This window comes from Caretta caretta, chromosome 1 (assembly GCF_965140235.1).
Source record: "Caretta caretta isolate rCarCar2 chromosome 1, rCarCar1.hap1, whole genome shotgun sequence".
NCBI classification, from domain to species: Eukaryota; Metazoa; Chordata; order Testudines; family Cheloniidae; genus Caretta; species Caretta caretta.
Genome location: NC_134206.1, coordinates 43407277 through 43424616, shown reverse-complemented (window position 1 = coordinate 43424616; position 17340 = coordinate 43407277). Strand labels below are relative to the sequence as shown.

General features: G+C 43.7%; 1 protein-coding gene across 2 annotated transcripts in view; it reads left to right on the top strand.

Moving 5' to 3' along the window:
• Nucleotides 1-17340, top strand: part of MIPEP (mitochondrial intermediate peptidase) — a 139428-nt gene that overhangs the window by 76170 nt on the left and 45918 nt on the right. For both annotated transcript variants that reach the window (XM_048845842.2, XM_048845833.2), the window contains one exon: nt 6379-6498. In XM_048845842.2, the coding sequence (XP_048701799.1) occupies nt 6379-6498 (120 nt within the window). The remainder of the gene's footprint in view (nt 1-6378; nt 6499-17340) is intronic.

The window sequence follows — 17340 nt, the reverse complement described above, 5'->3', positions numbered from 1 at the left end:
TTTCAGTACCCAGAAAGATAATGGAGCAAGTAATCAAGCAATCAATTTGCAACCACCTAGAAGAAAATAAAATGAAAAGTAACCGTCAGCATGGATTTGTCAAGAACAAATCATGTCAAACCAACCTAATAGCTTTCTTTGACAGGGTAACAAACCTTGTGGATAAGGGGGAAGCGGTAGATGTGGTATATCTTGATTTTAGTAAGGCTTTTGATACCATCTTGCATGACCTTCTCATAAACAATCTAAGGAAATACAACCTAGATAGAGCTACTATAAGGTTGGGGGGGAGTGCATAACTGTTTGGAAAAACATTCCCAAAGAGTAGTTACCAGTGATTCACAGTCAAACTGGAGGGGCATATGAAGTAGGGTCCCACAGGTATCGGTTCTGGGTCTGGTTCTGTTCAATATCTTCATCAACGATCTAGATAATAGCATAGAGAGTACACTTACAAAGTTTGCGGATGATACCAAACTGGGAGGGGTTGCAAGTGCTTTGAAGGATAGAATTAAAATTCAAAATGATCTGGACAAACTGGAGAAATGGTCTGAGGTGAATAGGATGAAATTCAGTAAGGACAAATGCAAAGTACTCCACTTAGGGAGGAACAGTCAGTAGCACACATACAAAACAGGAAATGTCTGCCTAAGAAGGAGTACTCCCAGAAAGGGATCTGAAGGTCATAGTGGATCACAACCTAAATATGAATCAACAGTGTAACGCTGTTACCAAAAAAACGAACATAATTCTGGGATATATTATCAGGAATGTTGTAAGCAAGACACAAGAAATAATTCCACTCTACTCTCTGCTGATTAGGCCTCAACTGGAGAATTGCGTCCATTTCTGGGCGCCACATTTCAGGTAAGATGTGGACAAATTGGAAAAAGTCCAGAGAAGAGCAACAAAAAAGATTCAAGGTCTAGAAAACATGACCTTTGAGGGAAGATTGAAAAAGTTTGGTTTGTCTAGTCTGGAGAAGAGAAGATTGAGAGGGGACATAAATTTTCAAGTACATAAAAGGCTGTTACAAGGAGGAGGGAGAAAAATTGCTCTCCTTAACCTCTGAAGATAGGACAAGAAGCAATGGGCTTAAATTGCAGCAAGGGCAGTTTAGGTTGGACATTAGGAAAAACTTCCTAACTCTCAGGGTCATTAAGCATTGGAATAAATTGCTTGGGAATGTTGTGGAATCTCCATCATTGGAGATTATTTAAGGGCAGGTTAAACAAACACCTGTCAGGAATCGTTTAGATTATACTTAGTCCTTCCATGAGTGCAGGGGACTAGACTAGATGACCTCTCGAGATTCCCTCCAATCCTACAATTCTAGGATTCTAAATCCCTGTCATAAATATAAAGGGAAAGGTAAACCCCTTTGAAATCCCTCCTGGCCAGGGGAAAGCTCCTCTCACCTGTAAAGGGTTAAGAAGCCTAAAGGTAACCTCGCTGGCACCTGACCAAAATGACCAATGAGGAGACAAGATACTTTCAAAAGCTGGGAGGAGGGAGAGAAACAAAGGGTTTCTGTCTGTCTATATGCTGTTTCTGCTGGGGATAGACCAGGAATGGAGTCTTAGAACTTTTAGTAAGTAATCCAGCTAGGTATGCATTAGATTATGATTTCTTTAAATGGCTGAGAAAAGAATTGTGCTGAATAGAATAACTATTTCTGTCTGTGTATCTTTTTTGTAACTTAAGGTTTTGCCTAGAGGGGTTCTCTATGTTTTGAATCTAATTACCCTGTAAGGTATCTACCATCCTGATGTTACAGGGGGGATTTCTTTACTTCTATTTACTTCTATTTCTATGAAAAGTCTTCTTGTAAGAAAACTGAATGCTTTTTCATTGTTCTCAGATCCAAGGGTCTGGATCTGTAGTCACCTAGGCAAATTGGTGAGGCTTTTTACCAAACCTTGAAGCTGGATATGAGTCAGCAGTGTGCCCTTGTTGCCAAGAAGGCCAATGGCATTTTGGGATGTATAAGTAGGGGCATAGCGAGCAGATCGAGGGACGTGATCGTTCCCCTCTATTCGACATTGGTGAGGCCTCATCTGGAGTACTGTGTCCAGTTTTGGGCCCCACACTACAAGAAGGATGTGGATAAATTGGAGAGAGTCCAGCGAAGGGCAACAAAAATGATTAGGGGTCTAGAACACATGACTTATGAGGAGAGGCTGAGGGAGCTGGGATTGTTTAGCCTGCAGAAGAGAAGAATGAGGGGGGATTTGATAGCTGCTTTCAACTACCTGAAAGGGGGTTCCAAAGAGGATGGCTCTAGACTGTTCTCAATGGTAGCAGATGACAGAACGAGGAGTAATGGTCTCAAGTTGCAGTGGGAGAGGTTTAGATTGGATATTAGGAAAAACTTTTTCACTAAGAGGGTGGTGAAACACTGGAATGCGTTACCTAGGGAGGTGGTAGAATCTCCTTCCTTAGAGGTTTTTAAGGTCAGGCTTGACAAAGCCCTGGCTGGGATGATTTAACTGGGAATTGGTCCTGCTTCGAGCAGGGGGTTGGACTAGATGACCTTCAGGGGTCCCTTCCAACCCTGATATTCTATGATTCTATGATTGTCCAGGAAGTGGGGTGCAAGGTTTTGGGAAGTATTTTGGGGGGAAAGACGTTTCCAAACAGCTCTTCCCCAGTAACCAGTATTTGTTTGGTGGTGGTAGTGGCCAATCCAAGGACAAAGGGTGGAATATTTTGTACCTTGGGGAAGTTTTGACCTAAGCTGGTAAAGATAAGCTTAGGAGGTTTTTCATGCAGGTCCCCACATCTGTACCCTAGCGTTCAGAGTGGAGAAGGAACCTTGACAATCCCAAACAAAGAACTCTTGAGTGGTGAGGAAATTAAGGAAGGGAATGATAAATTGGAATTCTGTTGGTTTGTGTGGATCGGTATATCTCATATGTTGTTTAAAGTAAAGGATAAGTGTTTTAGAATCCCTTCTGCAATGTCTATGGGTTACATGTTTCAGCTAAACTGTACACCAGAGTGCTCACAAGGCTGAAATTATGAGAAAGGGTATGCTTAAGCAACTGGTGTATCTTGGCAGGGGGTGGTGGTGGTTCTGAGAATCTAAGGCAGCTGGACCCTGAGTTCCCACTTCTGTGAAGGCGTAACAGACACTGTGCCCAGCGTAGGGTGACCAGATGTTCCTATTTTATAGGGACAGTCCCAGTATTGGGGGCTTTGTCTTATATAGGTGCCTATTACCACCCATCCCCTGTGACTTGCTAGCTGGTCACCCTAGCCCAGTGGGATGTATTCCAGAGAGACCAAAGAAACAGAGCCGGAGGCTACCCAGACAAAGGGAAGCTTAGAATCACATGGGTCTGGCATGTGAGACTGAAACGTGGCAGCCTGGTGAATGTCCAGCAGAGGGAGCTTTAACAGCGCCGTGACAAATGTCTGATAGAAACTTTAATCTCGTTATATTTCAGTAAAAAGCCATTTCTGTTTGGTTTGGATTTGCATGATAGCGCAGAGCTAGTACACAGTCAATCTCCTGAATTGTCTCAGAGCTCCCAAAGCAGTAAAGGAGTTAATATAGTAGTATGGTATTACATGAGTATTGATAAAGGATAAGACATTAATGTTACCTCCTGACAGCAAGAATCACAGATTCATCTCCTTCCAGCAGGAGCACAGTTTCCTCTGAAACATCCAGGTGCTCCACTCAGATGTTGGGGAGGGGCTGGAGTTAACTATTTCTTTGTAACCCCTAAAGATATTTATTTCAGTGGGATTTGGACTGGGCCACTTTTTCCACAGGCAAGAAATCCTGTATGGGTCCCTACAGTGCTTAGTGTAGCTGGTGCTCCACCTAACAGTTGGTCATCCTACTGCAGTCTGACTCCTGGTTTAGGCATAATGTCTGTCTCCATCAAATCGTTGCAGAATATTGTGAATTGGACAATTGTTTCTCATTTTGTCTGCCCCACAAAACTCCCACAAAACATTTAGTTTCACAAATCAACATGCTGCTTCTCCATTTCCCACTCTATGACCTCCAACCCTGAAAAACCCTCAGCACCTCTCATACAATTCCTGAGTCCTATAAAAGTCCCACATATGCTGCTCTAAGTACCTGTAAAATATCGATCTCTTTCAGTAGCACTTCTTTCCTAATTCCCTTACCTCTTATTATGCCTGGGACCCTGACAAACTGAACATCTGAAGAAGTGGTTCGGGACTATTTAGAAAAGCTGGATGTGCACAAGTCCATGGGGCCGGATGCATTGCATCCGAGAGTGCTAAAGGAATTGGCGGATGTGATTGCAGAGCCATTGGCCATTATCTTTGAAAACTCATGGCAATCCGGGAAGGTCCCGGACGACTGGAAAAAGGCTAATGTAGTGCCCATCTTTAAAAAAGGGAAGAAGGAGGATCCTGGGAACTACAGGCCAGTCAGCCTCACCTCAGTCCACGGAAAAATCGTGGAGCAGGTCCTCAAGGAATCAATTCTGAAGCACTTAGATGAGAGGAAAGTGATCAGGAACAGTCAGCATGGATTCACCAAGGGAAAATCATGCCTGACTAATCTAATTGCCTTCTATGATGAGATAACTGGTTCTGTGGATGAAGGGAAAGCAGTGGACGTGTTATTCCTTGACTTTAGCAAAGCTTTTGACACGATCCCCCACAGTACTCTTGTCAGCAAGTTAAAGAAGTGTGGGCTGGATGGATGCACTACAAGGTGGGTAGAAAGTTTGCTAGATTGTCGGGCTCAACGGGTAGTGATCAATGGCTCCATGTCTAGTTAGCAGCCGGTGTCTAGCAGAGTGCCCCAAGGGTTGGTCCTGGGGATGGTTTTGTTCAATATCTTCATTAATGATCTGGAGGATGGTGTGGATTGCACCCTCAGCAAGTTTGTGGATGACACTAAACTGGGAGGAGTGGTAGATACACTGGAGGGTAGGGATAGGATACAGAGGGACCTAGACAAATTGGAGGATTGGGCCAAAAGAAGTCTGATGAGCTTCAACAAGGACAAGTGCAGAGTCCTGCACTTAGGACAGAAGAATCTCATGCACCGCTACAGACTAGGGACCAAATGGCTAGGCAGCAGTCCTGCAGAGAAGGACCTAGGGGTGACAGTGGACGAGAAACTGGATATGAGTCAACAGTGAGCCCTTGTTGCCAAGAAGGCCAGTGGCATTTTGGGGTGTATAAGTAGAGGCATTGCCAGCAGATCGAGGGACGTGATCGTTCCCCTCTATTCGACATTGGGGAGGCCTCGTCTGGAGTACTGTGTCCAGTTTTGGGCCCCACACTACAAGAAGGATGTGGATAAATTGGAGAGAGTCCAGCGAAGGGCAACAAAAATGATTAGGGGTCTGGAACACATGATTTATGAGGAGAGGCTGAGAAAACTAGGTTTGTTTAGTCTACGGAAGAGAAGAATGAGGGGGGATTTGATAGCTGCTTTTAACTACCTGAAGAGTGGATCCAAAGAGGATGGATCTAGACTATTCTCAGTGATAGCAGATGACAGAACAAGGAGTAATGGTCTCAAGTTGCAGTGGGGGAGATTTAGGTTGGATATTAGGAAAAACTTTTTCACTAGGAGGGTGGTGAAACACAGGAATTTGTTGCCTAGGGAGGTGGTGGAATCCCCTTCCTTAGAAGTTTTTAAGGTCAGGCTTGACAAAGCTCTGGATGGGATGATTTAGTCGGGGACTGGTCTTGCTCTGGGCAGGGGGTTGGACTAGATGACCTCCAGAGGTCCCTTCCAACTCTGATATTCTATGATTCTATGATCTTCCCCAGAGCATGATAGTAGCCCAGTTCTAGAGGGAACTTGAGAGGTGCCACCAGTGGCTCCTTCTGCCATCTGTCTCGACACTTTTGGTGTCCACTGCTTAATTCTTCACAGCAGTTGTGATCTTCTACTCTTTATGGTCCCATACATAGCATGTGCATCCTAGTAACATCATGTTGGGCTGTGCTATGTCTTTCAAAATACCTTCCTTGGGTTCTGAGAAACAGTCTCATTAATAAGAGACTATTTTAAAACTTTTTTTTTTCCAAAAGGTGGACTTCTGTGGGACATTAGGCATGGGTTTCAATTTTGTTTAAGGTAGATAAATATATAAGCTTATGGAGGTTGACAGTGTCATTTTAAGTGTCAGGGAACTAATCTTACAAGATACTGAGTCCTCAACATCTGTTCGTCAGTTGGAGTTGAGGGCACTCAGCACAAGGATCAGTCCCCTTATCCTTTTATTTTATACCAAAAATAGAAGAGCCAGGAAATGTACATATTTTAAGTTCTCATGATTTATTCTATTGCCTCTGTCTTCGTTGGTTAACCACATGTCAAATGCCAAGACTGTGAGCCAAAGCTGAATATATGTTTTATCTGTCTAGGTCTTTTATGCTGTCTTGGACCAACTCTACCATGGGGAACATCCTCTAAAGAGGTCAACCACAGAAATTTTAAAGGAAACCCAGGAGAAATTTTATGGATTACCATATGTACCAAACACTGTGAGTATAACATTTCATTCTCATTCATACTTTAAAAGAAAAGGAAAGTTTGGAAATGCTTAGGCCTTGTGACTCTAGCAGGCTGACTAAGCTGTCATCCCCTTTCAGCAGAATCTTAAAATCTCCACATTTCCTATCAATATAATTCAAAACAGAGGCTGCTTACTGAGGTTTTTGGAGTAAATATCCAGATGTGCCACTACTGGAGTTGAAATTTTTCAGTTTCAAAACTTCTGTCAAGCTACTGTGCCTGTGTGTGCCTGCATTTAAATATAATCTCCTTGCTTCTGTGATGAGAATATGGAGTCAGTACTCTATTAGTACTGTATTTCAGAATGACAAAGAGCTTAGTGGAATTAGTTTGTTTCTATATTTTTGGGACTGTGAAAAACAGCAGTTTTGGTCCTCTCTGACAGTCCAACAGCCAATTTGGCAAATGAAGCAAATTATGTAAAACCTGCTGTATGTTGTTAGCATTCAGAGAATACAAGATTATTAATCCTTTTTCTGAATGTGAATGTGTGTGTTTTAATTATGAGAAAATTATATTCTGAGTATGCAAAACAGTTTATCCTTGCAATTTAAATCACATTTTAAACAAACAAACAAAAGTGAATCAATTGTTTAGTTATGCATGTCGTTCTTATACTCTATCCTATCAAATCCTGAACCCAGGAGTCCAGCCTGAGTAGCCGTTCACCCCTCCCATAATGTAGTTGTGTTCTTTCATTGCTTGGTGCTGTGCAGGAACCGAACAACCCTTCACCATAAAGAATGGGGCTCCAGTTCCCCTAAAGGGTGTGCATCCTTTCCCTACAAACCCTTCCTGCTCCTTAGGCAGCAGCTAATTCCACTTCCATGGCCCCCTCCTCAGCCACAGAGTCAGAGGCAGAATATTCCTAGATAATAGAATTTGGTTGTATATTGTCTTTAATACTCAAACTTTATTGTTCAAATACTCTTAATATAGAATGATTAGGCACATGGAGGCATTTAATAATTGTTCAAATAATCTTGAACTTTAGAACCCCTATCCTCCTGCAAATCCCTAAGAGTGGGACATTGGAGAGGTTATCAGGTAAATTCCTTTCTTGCTTTGAAAATTGTCTTAATCTCCACCTTCAGAATTTATCCACAGGATGGTGCCTATAACATGAAGCAGCATCTTGTAGTGCAGCATAGCATCACCATTTTAGTACAAGATTTGTTGTATGACTTGATCTCACTGTCTTTGCCAGTACAAAAGTACTAATAATTGAGTTATATTGTCAATATGTTGTCTAGTTTCTTATATTCAGAATTTGAGGGCATCTGGGCTAGGACTTTTAACACATTTAATGCCTACATTGCGCTTATCAAGAAACTACACTACAAGAACAGTAACTTTTGTAGCATAGCTCTTGCTACCTGATAAGGTGGAGGTGCAGGAGGCATCCCACAAACTCTGATATCCTTCAGAGCATCGGACTCAGTAAAATTGCACTATCAATTAATGACGTGATCATCGAACCAGCAAAGGTGGTGTGGCACACACCTGCCACTTGTGCTCCCACCCTTAAAAGGATGGACAAGATGTGTTTTTTCCCAGCCAAACGGACAGAATTTTTATTTAGTCATCCAGCACCAAATCCACTGGTTGCCCAAGCAGCATCAGAGAGAAACAGGCAACACCAGATATGATCTTTTCCACTTGATAAGGAAGCTAAGGACTGTACTGTTGGCAGAAAGATCTTTTCAGCTACCAGCCTGCAATTCACAATAGCAAACTGTCAGGTGCTTTTTGCCAAGTACAGCCTTGTGAACTACAAGATAGAGTTTTCAGATAAGATTCCACATGAGAATCATAGAATATCAGCGTTGGAAGGGACCTCAGGAGGTCATCTAGTCCAACCCCTTGCTCAAAGCAGGACCTAGCCCCAACTAAATCATTCCAGCCAGGGTTTTCTCAGGCCTGACCTTAAAAACCTCTAAGGAAGGAGATTCCACCACCTCTCTAGGTAACCCGTTGCAGTGCTTCACCACGCTCCTAGTGAAAAAGTTTTTCCTAATATCCAACCTAAACCTCCCCCACTGCAACTTGAGACCATTACTCCTTGTTCTGTCATCTTCTATCACTGAGAACAGTCTAGGTCAATCTTCTTTGGAACCCCCTTTTAGGTAGTTAAAAGCAGCTATCAAATCCCCCCTCGTTCTTTTTTTCTGCAGACTAAATAATCCCAGTTCCCTCAGCCTCTCCTCATAAGTCATGTCCTCCAGCCCCTAATCATTTTTGTTGCCCTCCGCTGGACTGTTTCCAATTTTTCCACATCCTTCTTGTAGTGTGGGGCCCAAAACTGGACACAGTACTCCAGTTGAGGCCTCACCAATGCCAAATAGAGGGGAATGATCATATCCCTTGATCTGCTGGCAGTGCTCCTATTTATACAGCCCAAAATGCTGTTAGCCTTTTTGGCAGCAAGGGCACACTGTTGACTCATATACAGCTTCTCGTCCACTGTCACCCCTAGGTCCTTTTCTGCAGAACTGCTGCCTAGGGACTCAGTCCCTAGTCTGTAGCAGTGCATGAGATTCTTCCATCCTAAGTGCAGAACTCTGCACTTGTCCTTGTTGAAGCTCATAAGATTTCTTTTGGCCCAATCCTCCAATTTGTCTAGGTCCCTCTGTATCCTATTCCTAACCTCCAGCATATCTACCACTGCTCCCAGTTTAGTGTCATCTGCAAACTTGCTGAGGGTGCAATCCACACCATCCTCCAGATCATTAATGAAGATTTTGAACAAAACCAGCCCCAGGACCAACCTTTGGGCTCTCTGCTTGATACCGGCTGCCAACTAGACATGGAGCCATTGATCACTACCTGTTGAGCCCAAGGATCTAGCCAGCTTTCTATCCACCTTATAGTCCATTCATCCAGCCTATACTTCTTTAGCTTGCTGGAAAGAATACTGTGGGAGACCGTGTCAAAAGCTTTGCTAAAGTCAAGGAATAACACGTCCATAGCTTAGAGGACAGTTTGAAGTACTCATCTAAGAGGGAAATGTGACTGTGAAGTCATCACTGCAAACTGCCTTCAATGCGGCTGACATGGCTGCTTGGTCAGTAGCTACTGCTGTGGTTGTGAGAAGAGTGGCTTACTCATCAGGGTTCCTGAAGGAGCGCTAAGTCACAATAGAGGATCTGCCCTTCAGAGGAAACTTAGATTTTTAGTGAAAGGTGAACGAGTCCCTATGTTCGTTAAAAGTATCCAGGGCAATTCTCTGCTCCCTCCGGATTTATGCAAGAGACAAAAATCAACTACTGAACCATTTTTCCATCATAGGCCTTATGAGCCCCCAAGGAAGTGCACACAACTACAGAGGCTTAGACAAACAACTCCTTCTGCCTCCTCCTTCCAACTGGAACCTAAGGGGCTGCAAACCATTTCCGTAGCCTAATTTGTCTAACTTTTTCTGCTTTGGGGGCCATTTAGCCCACTTCTTTGACAACAGGCAGAGCATTACATCCAACAGATGACTTCTTGATATTATCCAAACAGGATATACAGTAGAATTTCTCTCCCTTTCCCCTCCTCATCCACTGTCTCGATCTCTCTTCAGGGATCACTCTCACAAGGAGATAGACTCCCTTCTTCAACTGTGAGCCACAGAACCTGGGTTCTCCCCTTTACCATGGAGGAGGATTCTGTTACAAATACTTCATAATTCAAAGAAAAAAACATAAGCCTACAGCAACTCAGTGTCTATATCCTAGCAACACGATTTAGAATGGTAAGTTGGCAGCAGTAATTCTATCATTAAGCAAAGGACACTAGTTCATAATTCACATGAAGGATACCTGTTTTCATGTACCTCGCTTGCACACAGGAAAGTTCTCAGGTTTACCATAGGTTCCTATCGTTAACAATACAAGCTTCTTCGCTTCAGTCTTGTTACAGCCCCAAGGCTGTTTACGGAAATGATGTCAGTGGCAGCCCACCGTCACCTCAAGGGACTCTCAATATTTCTGCCCCTCGACAAACAGTTACTGACTGGGAGATCTCACTAAGAGGTCCATTCTGCAACAAGAGCTCCTATTCTAGCTGCATCAGTCTCTGGGCATCTCTGTAGACAAAGAGAAATCGTTATTAGTCCTCACATAGACAGAAGAATTCATTGGAGCAACACTGAACTCTGTCACAGCCAGAGCTTTCCTGCCAGAGGACAGATTTTTGACAATGACAGCAATGGTCATGGAGCTTCAGGCCAGTCCACAGACCTGGGTTCAAACTTGTCTCACTCTTAGGCCAGTGGCAGCCTGTACTTATGTAACACCATTTGCAAGGCTCCGACTTTGTGCCTTAGCTCAAAACTTAGCTCAAAACAGTGTACATCCCAAGCAGAGACTGCATGGAAAAAGAGCCATCGCTCAGAGAATACAGGACTCAGTAAACTGATGGGCAAACAGCCACCATGTGTGCACAGGAATTCCTTTCACTCCACCACCACCACCACTAGAAAAAGTATTAATTCTGGATGCCTCCTCCCTAGGCTGGGACATCCATCTGGACGAACAAATGGCAGAAGACACTTGGACACCTCAAGAGTTCAGAATGCATATAAATCTGCTATAACTGCAAGCAGTCCGCAGGGCTTGCAAATGCTTCCTCCCATGCACAGCGGTGAGACATGCACAAGTACGATTGAACAAGTCAACAGTAATCTATATCAACAGACCAAGTGATGCGAAATCCACTCCATTATGGGCAATAGCCGTCAACCTATGGAATTGGTGCATCAGTTACCACATCCCTCCTGGAGCAATGCAAAAAACTTGTGGACAGCCTTAGCAGATTCCTATCAAGGGACCGTGAATGGGAACCACACAATTTGATAATACAGCAAATGTTCTACCTATGGGGGCACCTAATATGTGAGCCCGTTTTAACGTAATTTAGATGGAATGTGAGGCTATGGCTTCCTGCTTCTGAGCTAATAGCTGCTGCTTGGCAGCTCTTTTAATATGACTGTAGACGAAGGCCTTAGGCTTTAGGCCTTACAGTATGGCTGCAGACAAAGGCCTTATCCTTACAGAGCCCTCCTGGCTGACCCACTGTCTTTCATAAGAAGGCTTTCCTATGACTTTACCCTACATGTACAACCAATGTGATCTCAGAATTCCATTTAAACTAGATTGACTATCTACCTGTCTTCTCACCAAAACTCACAAGACAGGAGACTTCATATTCTGGAAGTATGAAGAGTGTTAGCGTTCTATCCAGGCAGAAAAAAATTCTTTTGAAGGTTTCCCAAGCTAATTATATCCTTTTACTGAACACATGAAGGGAGAAGCTATTTTGGTGCAGAAACTACCCAAACATATCTCTGGCTGGATCCTTCTGTGTTACAAAGTGGCTGGCACCTCTCCTCCCTAGTGTATCAGGACTCACTCCTCTAGAATGCAGGTGGTGTCAGCGAAGTTCCCCTAACTGAGATTTGTAAAGTTACAACTTGGAGTTCATTTCATAGCTTTGCAAAATATTACATTGTAGTGCAGACCTCAGCAGCTGATGCGGCAGTGAGCTCGGCAGTCTTCCATTCACTGACTTCCTTGAGGTCCTCCCACCCTCGTCCATAAGGAAGACTGCTTGTCAGTCACCCACAGTGGAATACAGATAGGGGCCAGAGCTTGAAGAAAGAGGTTACTTGTCTTTCTGTCACTTGAGTTCTTGGGGATGTGTGGTCCTATCTATATTCCACTACCCACCCTTCTCTTCCTCTGCTGCAGCTCTGGCCCATTGCAGTAGAGGGAAAACTGGAGAGGCAGTGCTTTCACACTGCCTTATTCTCTCACTCTACAGCATGAGGAGAGGAAGTGCACAGGCGTGGTCTTCAGAAAGTCTCGCCTGTGTGGAACGCATGCATGCCCACAGTAGAATATCGAAAGGGGCCACACAACATGAAGAATTCAGGTTACAGAAAGGTAAGTAACCTCTCCTTTGAGCTATAGAGAGTATTAAATGTAGCACAAACCAAATAACATACTTTTTGCTTTCCCATCAGTGCTAGTAATAATTAAAAGACTATTGTGTATTTCCAGTAGTCTTTAACTCGACGTTTATATGGCTGTCAGAAGAGCTTTAGTAACATCTCGAAGAATCACAGTTACTGTAGGATAAATAACTTGTTTTCTGCTCCTGAGTAGGGGAATAGAATTGAATAACTCAATTATACATTTTGGGTTTATTCTCTTCCTGACATATGCATGTAACTTCTGTTAATGCTAATGGAAATTATCTGCCCATGTTGAGAGGAGACAACTTTGAGGCAGCAATCATATAGTTATGAAAAGACAACAGTGATGGACTAAATTCTGCAGCTTTCTTCATTTAGTGCAAGCCCGTTGACTTCATGTGGGTTGCATTGTATGTAGGTCAGCACAGACATTCCTGTTACATCTAAAAGAAAAGAGAATGACACAGTTCTTCTCAAAACCTGGCTTTAAACACTGCTTTTCCACATTCAGTTGTGAATTGCTCTTAAATTGTGGTTCCACCCTAAATAGTGACTTTGTAAAAATGAACCTGTGGAGTTTCATATTAATTGTTTGCTCTTCATAGCAAACTTTCTCAGTTCTCAAGTAGATGTACTTTTCTTTTTATTTCTCCTTCACTCCCAGCTCCATAAATTCACCCTGGGCTCTGAAAACTTGTGTGCACTATAAAAGTTACTCAGTGCTGACAAGATTTCAGCAGTAGATGCAGCTGAACTATTGTTGAAAGCTGTTTAGCCAAGAGCCGTTGGTTCAGCTGGATCCCATCCATCTCACATACCCTTACATCTAATAGAGATTCTGCAGGCTGAACTAGATCATAGAACCACAGGGTTAGAAGAGTGCAAGGGTCATGTAGTCTAATCTCCTGCCAAGATGCAGTATGTGTTGTATCTAAACCAGTGATACTCAGACTGAGGCTCAGGAGCCGCAAGTGGCTCTTTAATGTGACTCCTGTAGTTCTTTGCAGCAACTGATATTAAAACACTGTGCAGTTTAATTATTAATCAGTTGTAGAATACTTGGTCAGTCATTTTGCTGTGAGAGTAATATGTATCTAAAAATAGTAAATGAAACAATGAATTCACACTACTATGGGTTTTTCGGGTAATGATCACTAATTCGGCTCCTGAACCACTGGGGTCTGAGTATCACTGGTCTAGAAACCATCCAAGACAGATGGCTATCCAGCCTCTTTTTGAAAACCTCCAGTGAAGCAGTGTCCACAACTTCCTTAGGCAGTTTTTTCCATTGTCCTACTGTTCTTACAGTTAGGAAGTTTTTCCTGAAATTTAATCTAAATCTGCTATGCTGTAATCTGAACCCATTGCCTGTTGTCCTGCCCTCTGTGGCAGGAGAGAACAACTTTTCTCCATCTCTTTCAAGTAGTTGAAGACTGCTATCATGTCCCCGCCCCCCATCTCCTCTTTTCCAAACTAAACACAGCCAGTTCCTTCAGCCTTTGCTCACGCTTGCCTTTGATCTCCTATGTCGCTCATCTCTGGATCCTTTCCAGTTTCTCTACATCCTTTCTATACACTGGTGGCCAAAATCAGACACGGTACTTCAGCTGAGGCCTAACCAGCCCTGAATAGAACGGTACTATCAGCTCCTGTAATTTGCATCCTATGGCTCTGTTAATACAACCCAAAATTTCTTTTGCTTTTTTTACAACAGCATTGCATTGTTGATTCATGTTGATGTGATCCACCAAAACTTCCAGATCCTTCTCAGCAGTGCTGCTGTTAAGCTAGTTATTCCCCGTTCTGTATTTTTGCATTTGTTTTTTCTTCCCTAAGTGTAGCACCTTAGGATATGTCTTCACTACCCGCCAGATTGGCGGGCAGCGATCGATCCAGCGGGGATCGATTTATCCCATCTACACGCAATAAATCGACCCCCAAGCACTCTCCCGTCGACTCCTGTACTCCATCGCCATGAGAGGTGCAGGTAGAGTCGACGGGGGAGCGGTAGCAGTCGACTCACCTTGGTGGAGACACCACGGTAAATCGATCTAAGTATGTCGACTTCAGCTACGTTATTCACGTAGCTGAAGTTGTATAACTTAGATCGATCCCCCCTAGTGTAGACCAGGGTTTATATTTGTCTTTGATGAATTTCATTTTGTTGTCGATAGCCTGGTTCTCCACTTTATCAAGATCCCTTTGAATTTTAGCTTTATCCTCCAAAGTGTTTGCAACGTCCCCTAGCTTTGTCTTATTTGATCAGTGTGCTCTCTATTCCTACTTCCAGGTCATTAATAAAATGTTAAGTAATGCTGGACCCAACACAGATCCCTGTAGAACTCCAGTTGAGATCTTCTTCCAATCTGACATAATTCCATTAATCGTTAATCTTTGTTTGCGGTTGGTTAACCAATTATTATTCCTGAGGGAATTCTACACCACAAAAATTAAAATTCTGCACACAATATTTTAAAATTCTGCAAAATTCTGAAAATTTTACTGGTCAATAAAAAAAAATGTGGAAGCTCCAGCATGGCAGTGGGGAGCACAGGCCACTGACTGCATGGAAGTGAGAGATCACCCTGCAGCCCACCCACCCCCGCCCTGAGACACAAACTCAGCAGTGAGGCTGCACATGACCCCAATACAGTGTAAGGGCTGGGCCTGCCCCAGAAACACTCCGGGGCCCTGCTCTTCCATGACAGGTGCTCCAGGTATGAGCAGGCAAGCTCAGCCTGGCAGGATCCAAGTGTGGGGGGATCCAGATGTGGGGTAAGAGGGTTCTGTGTAGGGCAGTCTGGGTGCAGGTGGCTCAGTGGGAATTCCGAGGGGGGATCTTGAGGCACAGGGGCTCTTCGGGGGGTTCCAGGTGCAGGGGCAATGGAACTCTGCAGGGGGTCCAGGTAAAGGAGGAGGGCCTGGCTGTGGGGGTCTCAGGTTCAGTGGGGGGGGGGGCTGAGTCTGGGGGGTATGGGGCTTGGCATGGGGGGTCTGGGATGTAGGGGGCTCAGCGGGGGAGTCCAGGTGCTGGGAGAGTGCGGCTTGGTGCGGTGGGGGTCCAGATGCGGGGGGCTCTTTGGGATGATCCAGGTGCCCAGGGGTTGGGGCTCATCAGGATGGGGGTTTGAGTGTGGGGGCTCACCGGGTGGGGGTCACAAAAGCTTATACCCAAATAAATCTGTCAGTCTTTAAGGTGCCACCTGACTCCTTGTTGTTTTTGTGAATACAGACTAACACGGCTACCCCTCTGATACTTCTTCATTGAGCAGCAGACCCATACCACCCCTGATATTTCTTTTTTTATCTGACATATTTGTAGAACCCCTTCTTGTTGTCTCTAACATTTCTTGCCAGTTGTAACTCATTCTTTGCCTTGGCTTTCCTGATTTTGTCCCTACATGCTCGTGCTATTCCCATGTTCGCTTCCTTGGTGACATGCCTCTCCTTCCACTTCCTGTATGTATCCCTTTTGGTTTTTAGATAGCTAAAAAGCTCCTTGTGCGGCCACATTGGCTTCCTGTGACTCTTATCTTCCCTCTTCATTGGAATAGCTTGATCTTGAGCCTCTAATATTACATCTTTTAGGAATTGCCAGCCCCTTTCAACTCCTTTTCTTCCGAATTAGTCTTTCCATGGGACTTTGCCTACTATTTCTGAGTTGATTGAAATCTGCCTTTCCAAAGTCCAGTGTCCTGGTTTGCTATTCTCATGTCGTCTTTTCCTTAGGATCTTGAATTCTTATCAGATCATGATCACTTCCTCACTAGTTCCTGACCAGCTTTTCATTTGCAACTAATTCATCCCTGTTGGTCAACACCAGATCCAAAATGGATGACCCCATAATTTCCTCAACTTTCTTAATCAGAATGTTGTCCCCTACACATGCTAAGAACTTGCAGGACATATTATGTTTTGCTGTATTAGTCTTCCAACAGATATCAGGGAAAATCCCCCATTAATACTAGCCCATGTGTGTTAGTTAATCTTGTTACCTGGTTGAAGAATGCCTCATCCACTTCCTCTTCTTGATTTGGTTCTCTATAATAGACCCCCACCATAACACTACTGTTATTGTTTTGCCTTTTTATCTTTACCCAGATACACTCAGTAGGTCTGCTGCTCACTTCCTCTTAGATCTTGGGGCAAGTGTATACATTCTTGACATATAGTGCAACACCTTCTCTTTTTTTCCCATACCCATCCTTCCAGAACAAGCTATATCTCTCAATGCTGGTGCTCCCACCAAGTCTCTGCAATGCCAATTAAGTCACAGTTTTCTTCAAAGACCATGACTTCCAGTTCATCCTGCTTGTTTCCCATACTCCTGGCATTGGTTTACAGGCACTGAAGATATTTGGCAGACTGCCCTGTTGCTTTTCTTCTTGCCTCTTTAATGCAGTTGTGGTTTCTAGTCCCTTCTCCAGAATTTAGCCCCTTCCCCTTACTAATACCTCTGCAGCCCATTGTTTAAGATTATAGAATCATAGAAATGTGGGGTTGGAAAGGACTGCAAGAAGTCATCTATTCCAGCCCCCTACTGTGAGGCAGGCCCCACTCTGCCCCTAGACTAACCCTGACAGGTGTTTGTCTAATCTGTGCTTAGGGGATTCTACAATCTCCCTTGGAAGCCTAGCCCAGTACTTAACTATTCTTACAGTTAGAAAGTTTTTCCTAATATCTAATTTAATTCTCCCTTGCTGCAGATTAAGTTGATTACTACTTGTTCTACATTCAGTGGACATGTAGAACAATTGATCACTATCTTCTTTATAACATCCTTTAACATATTTGAAGACTGTTATTAGGTTCTCTCTTCCCCCCCCCCCCACCCAAGTCATTTTTTCTCAAG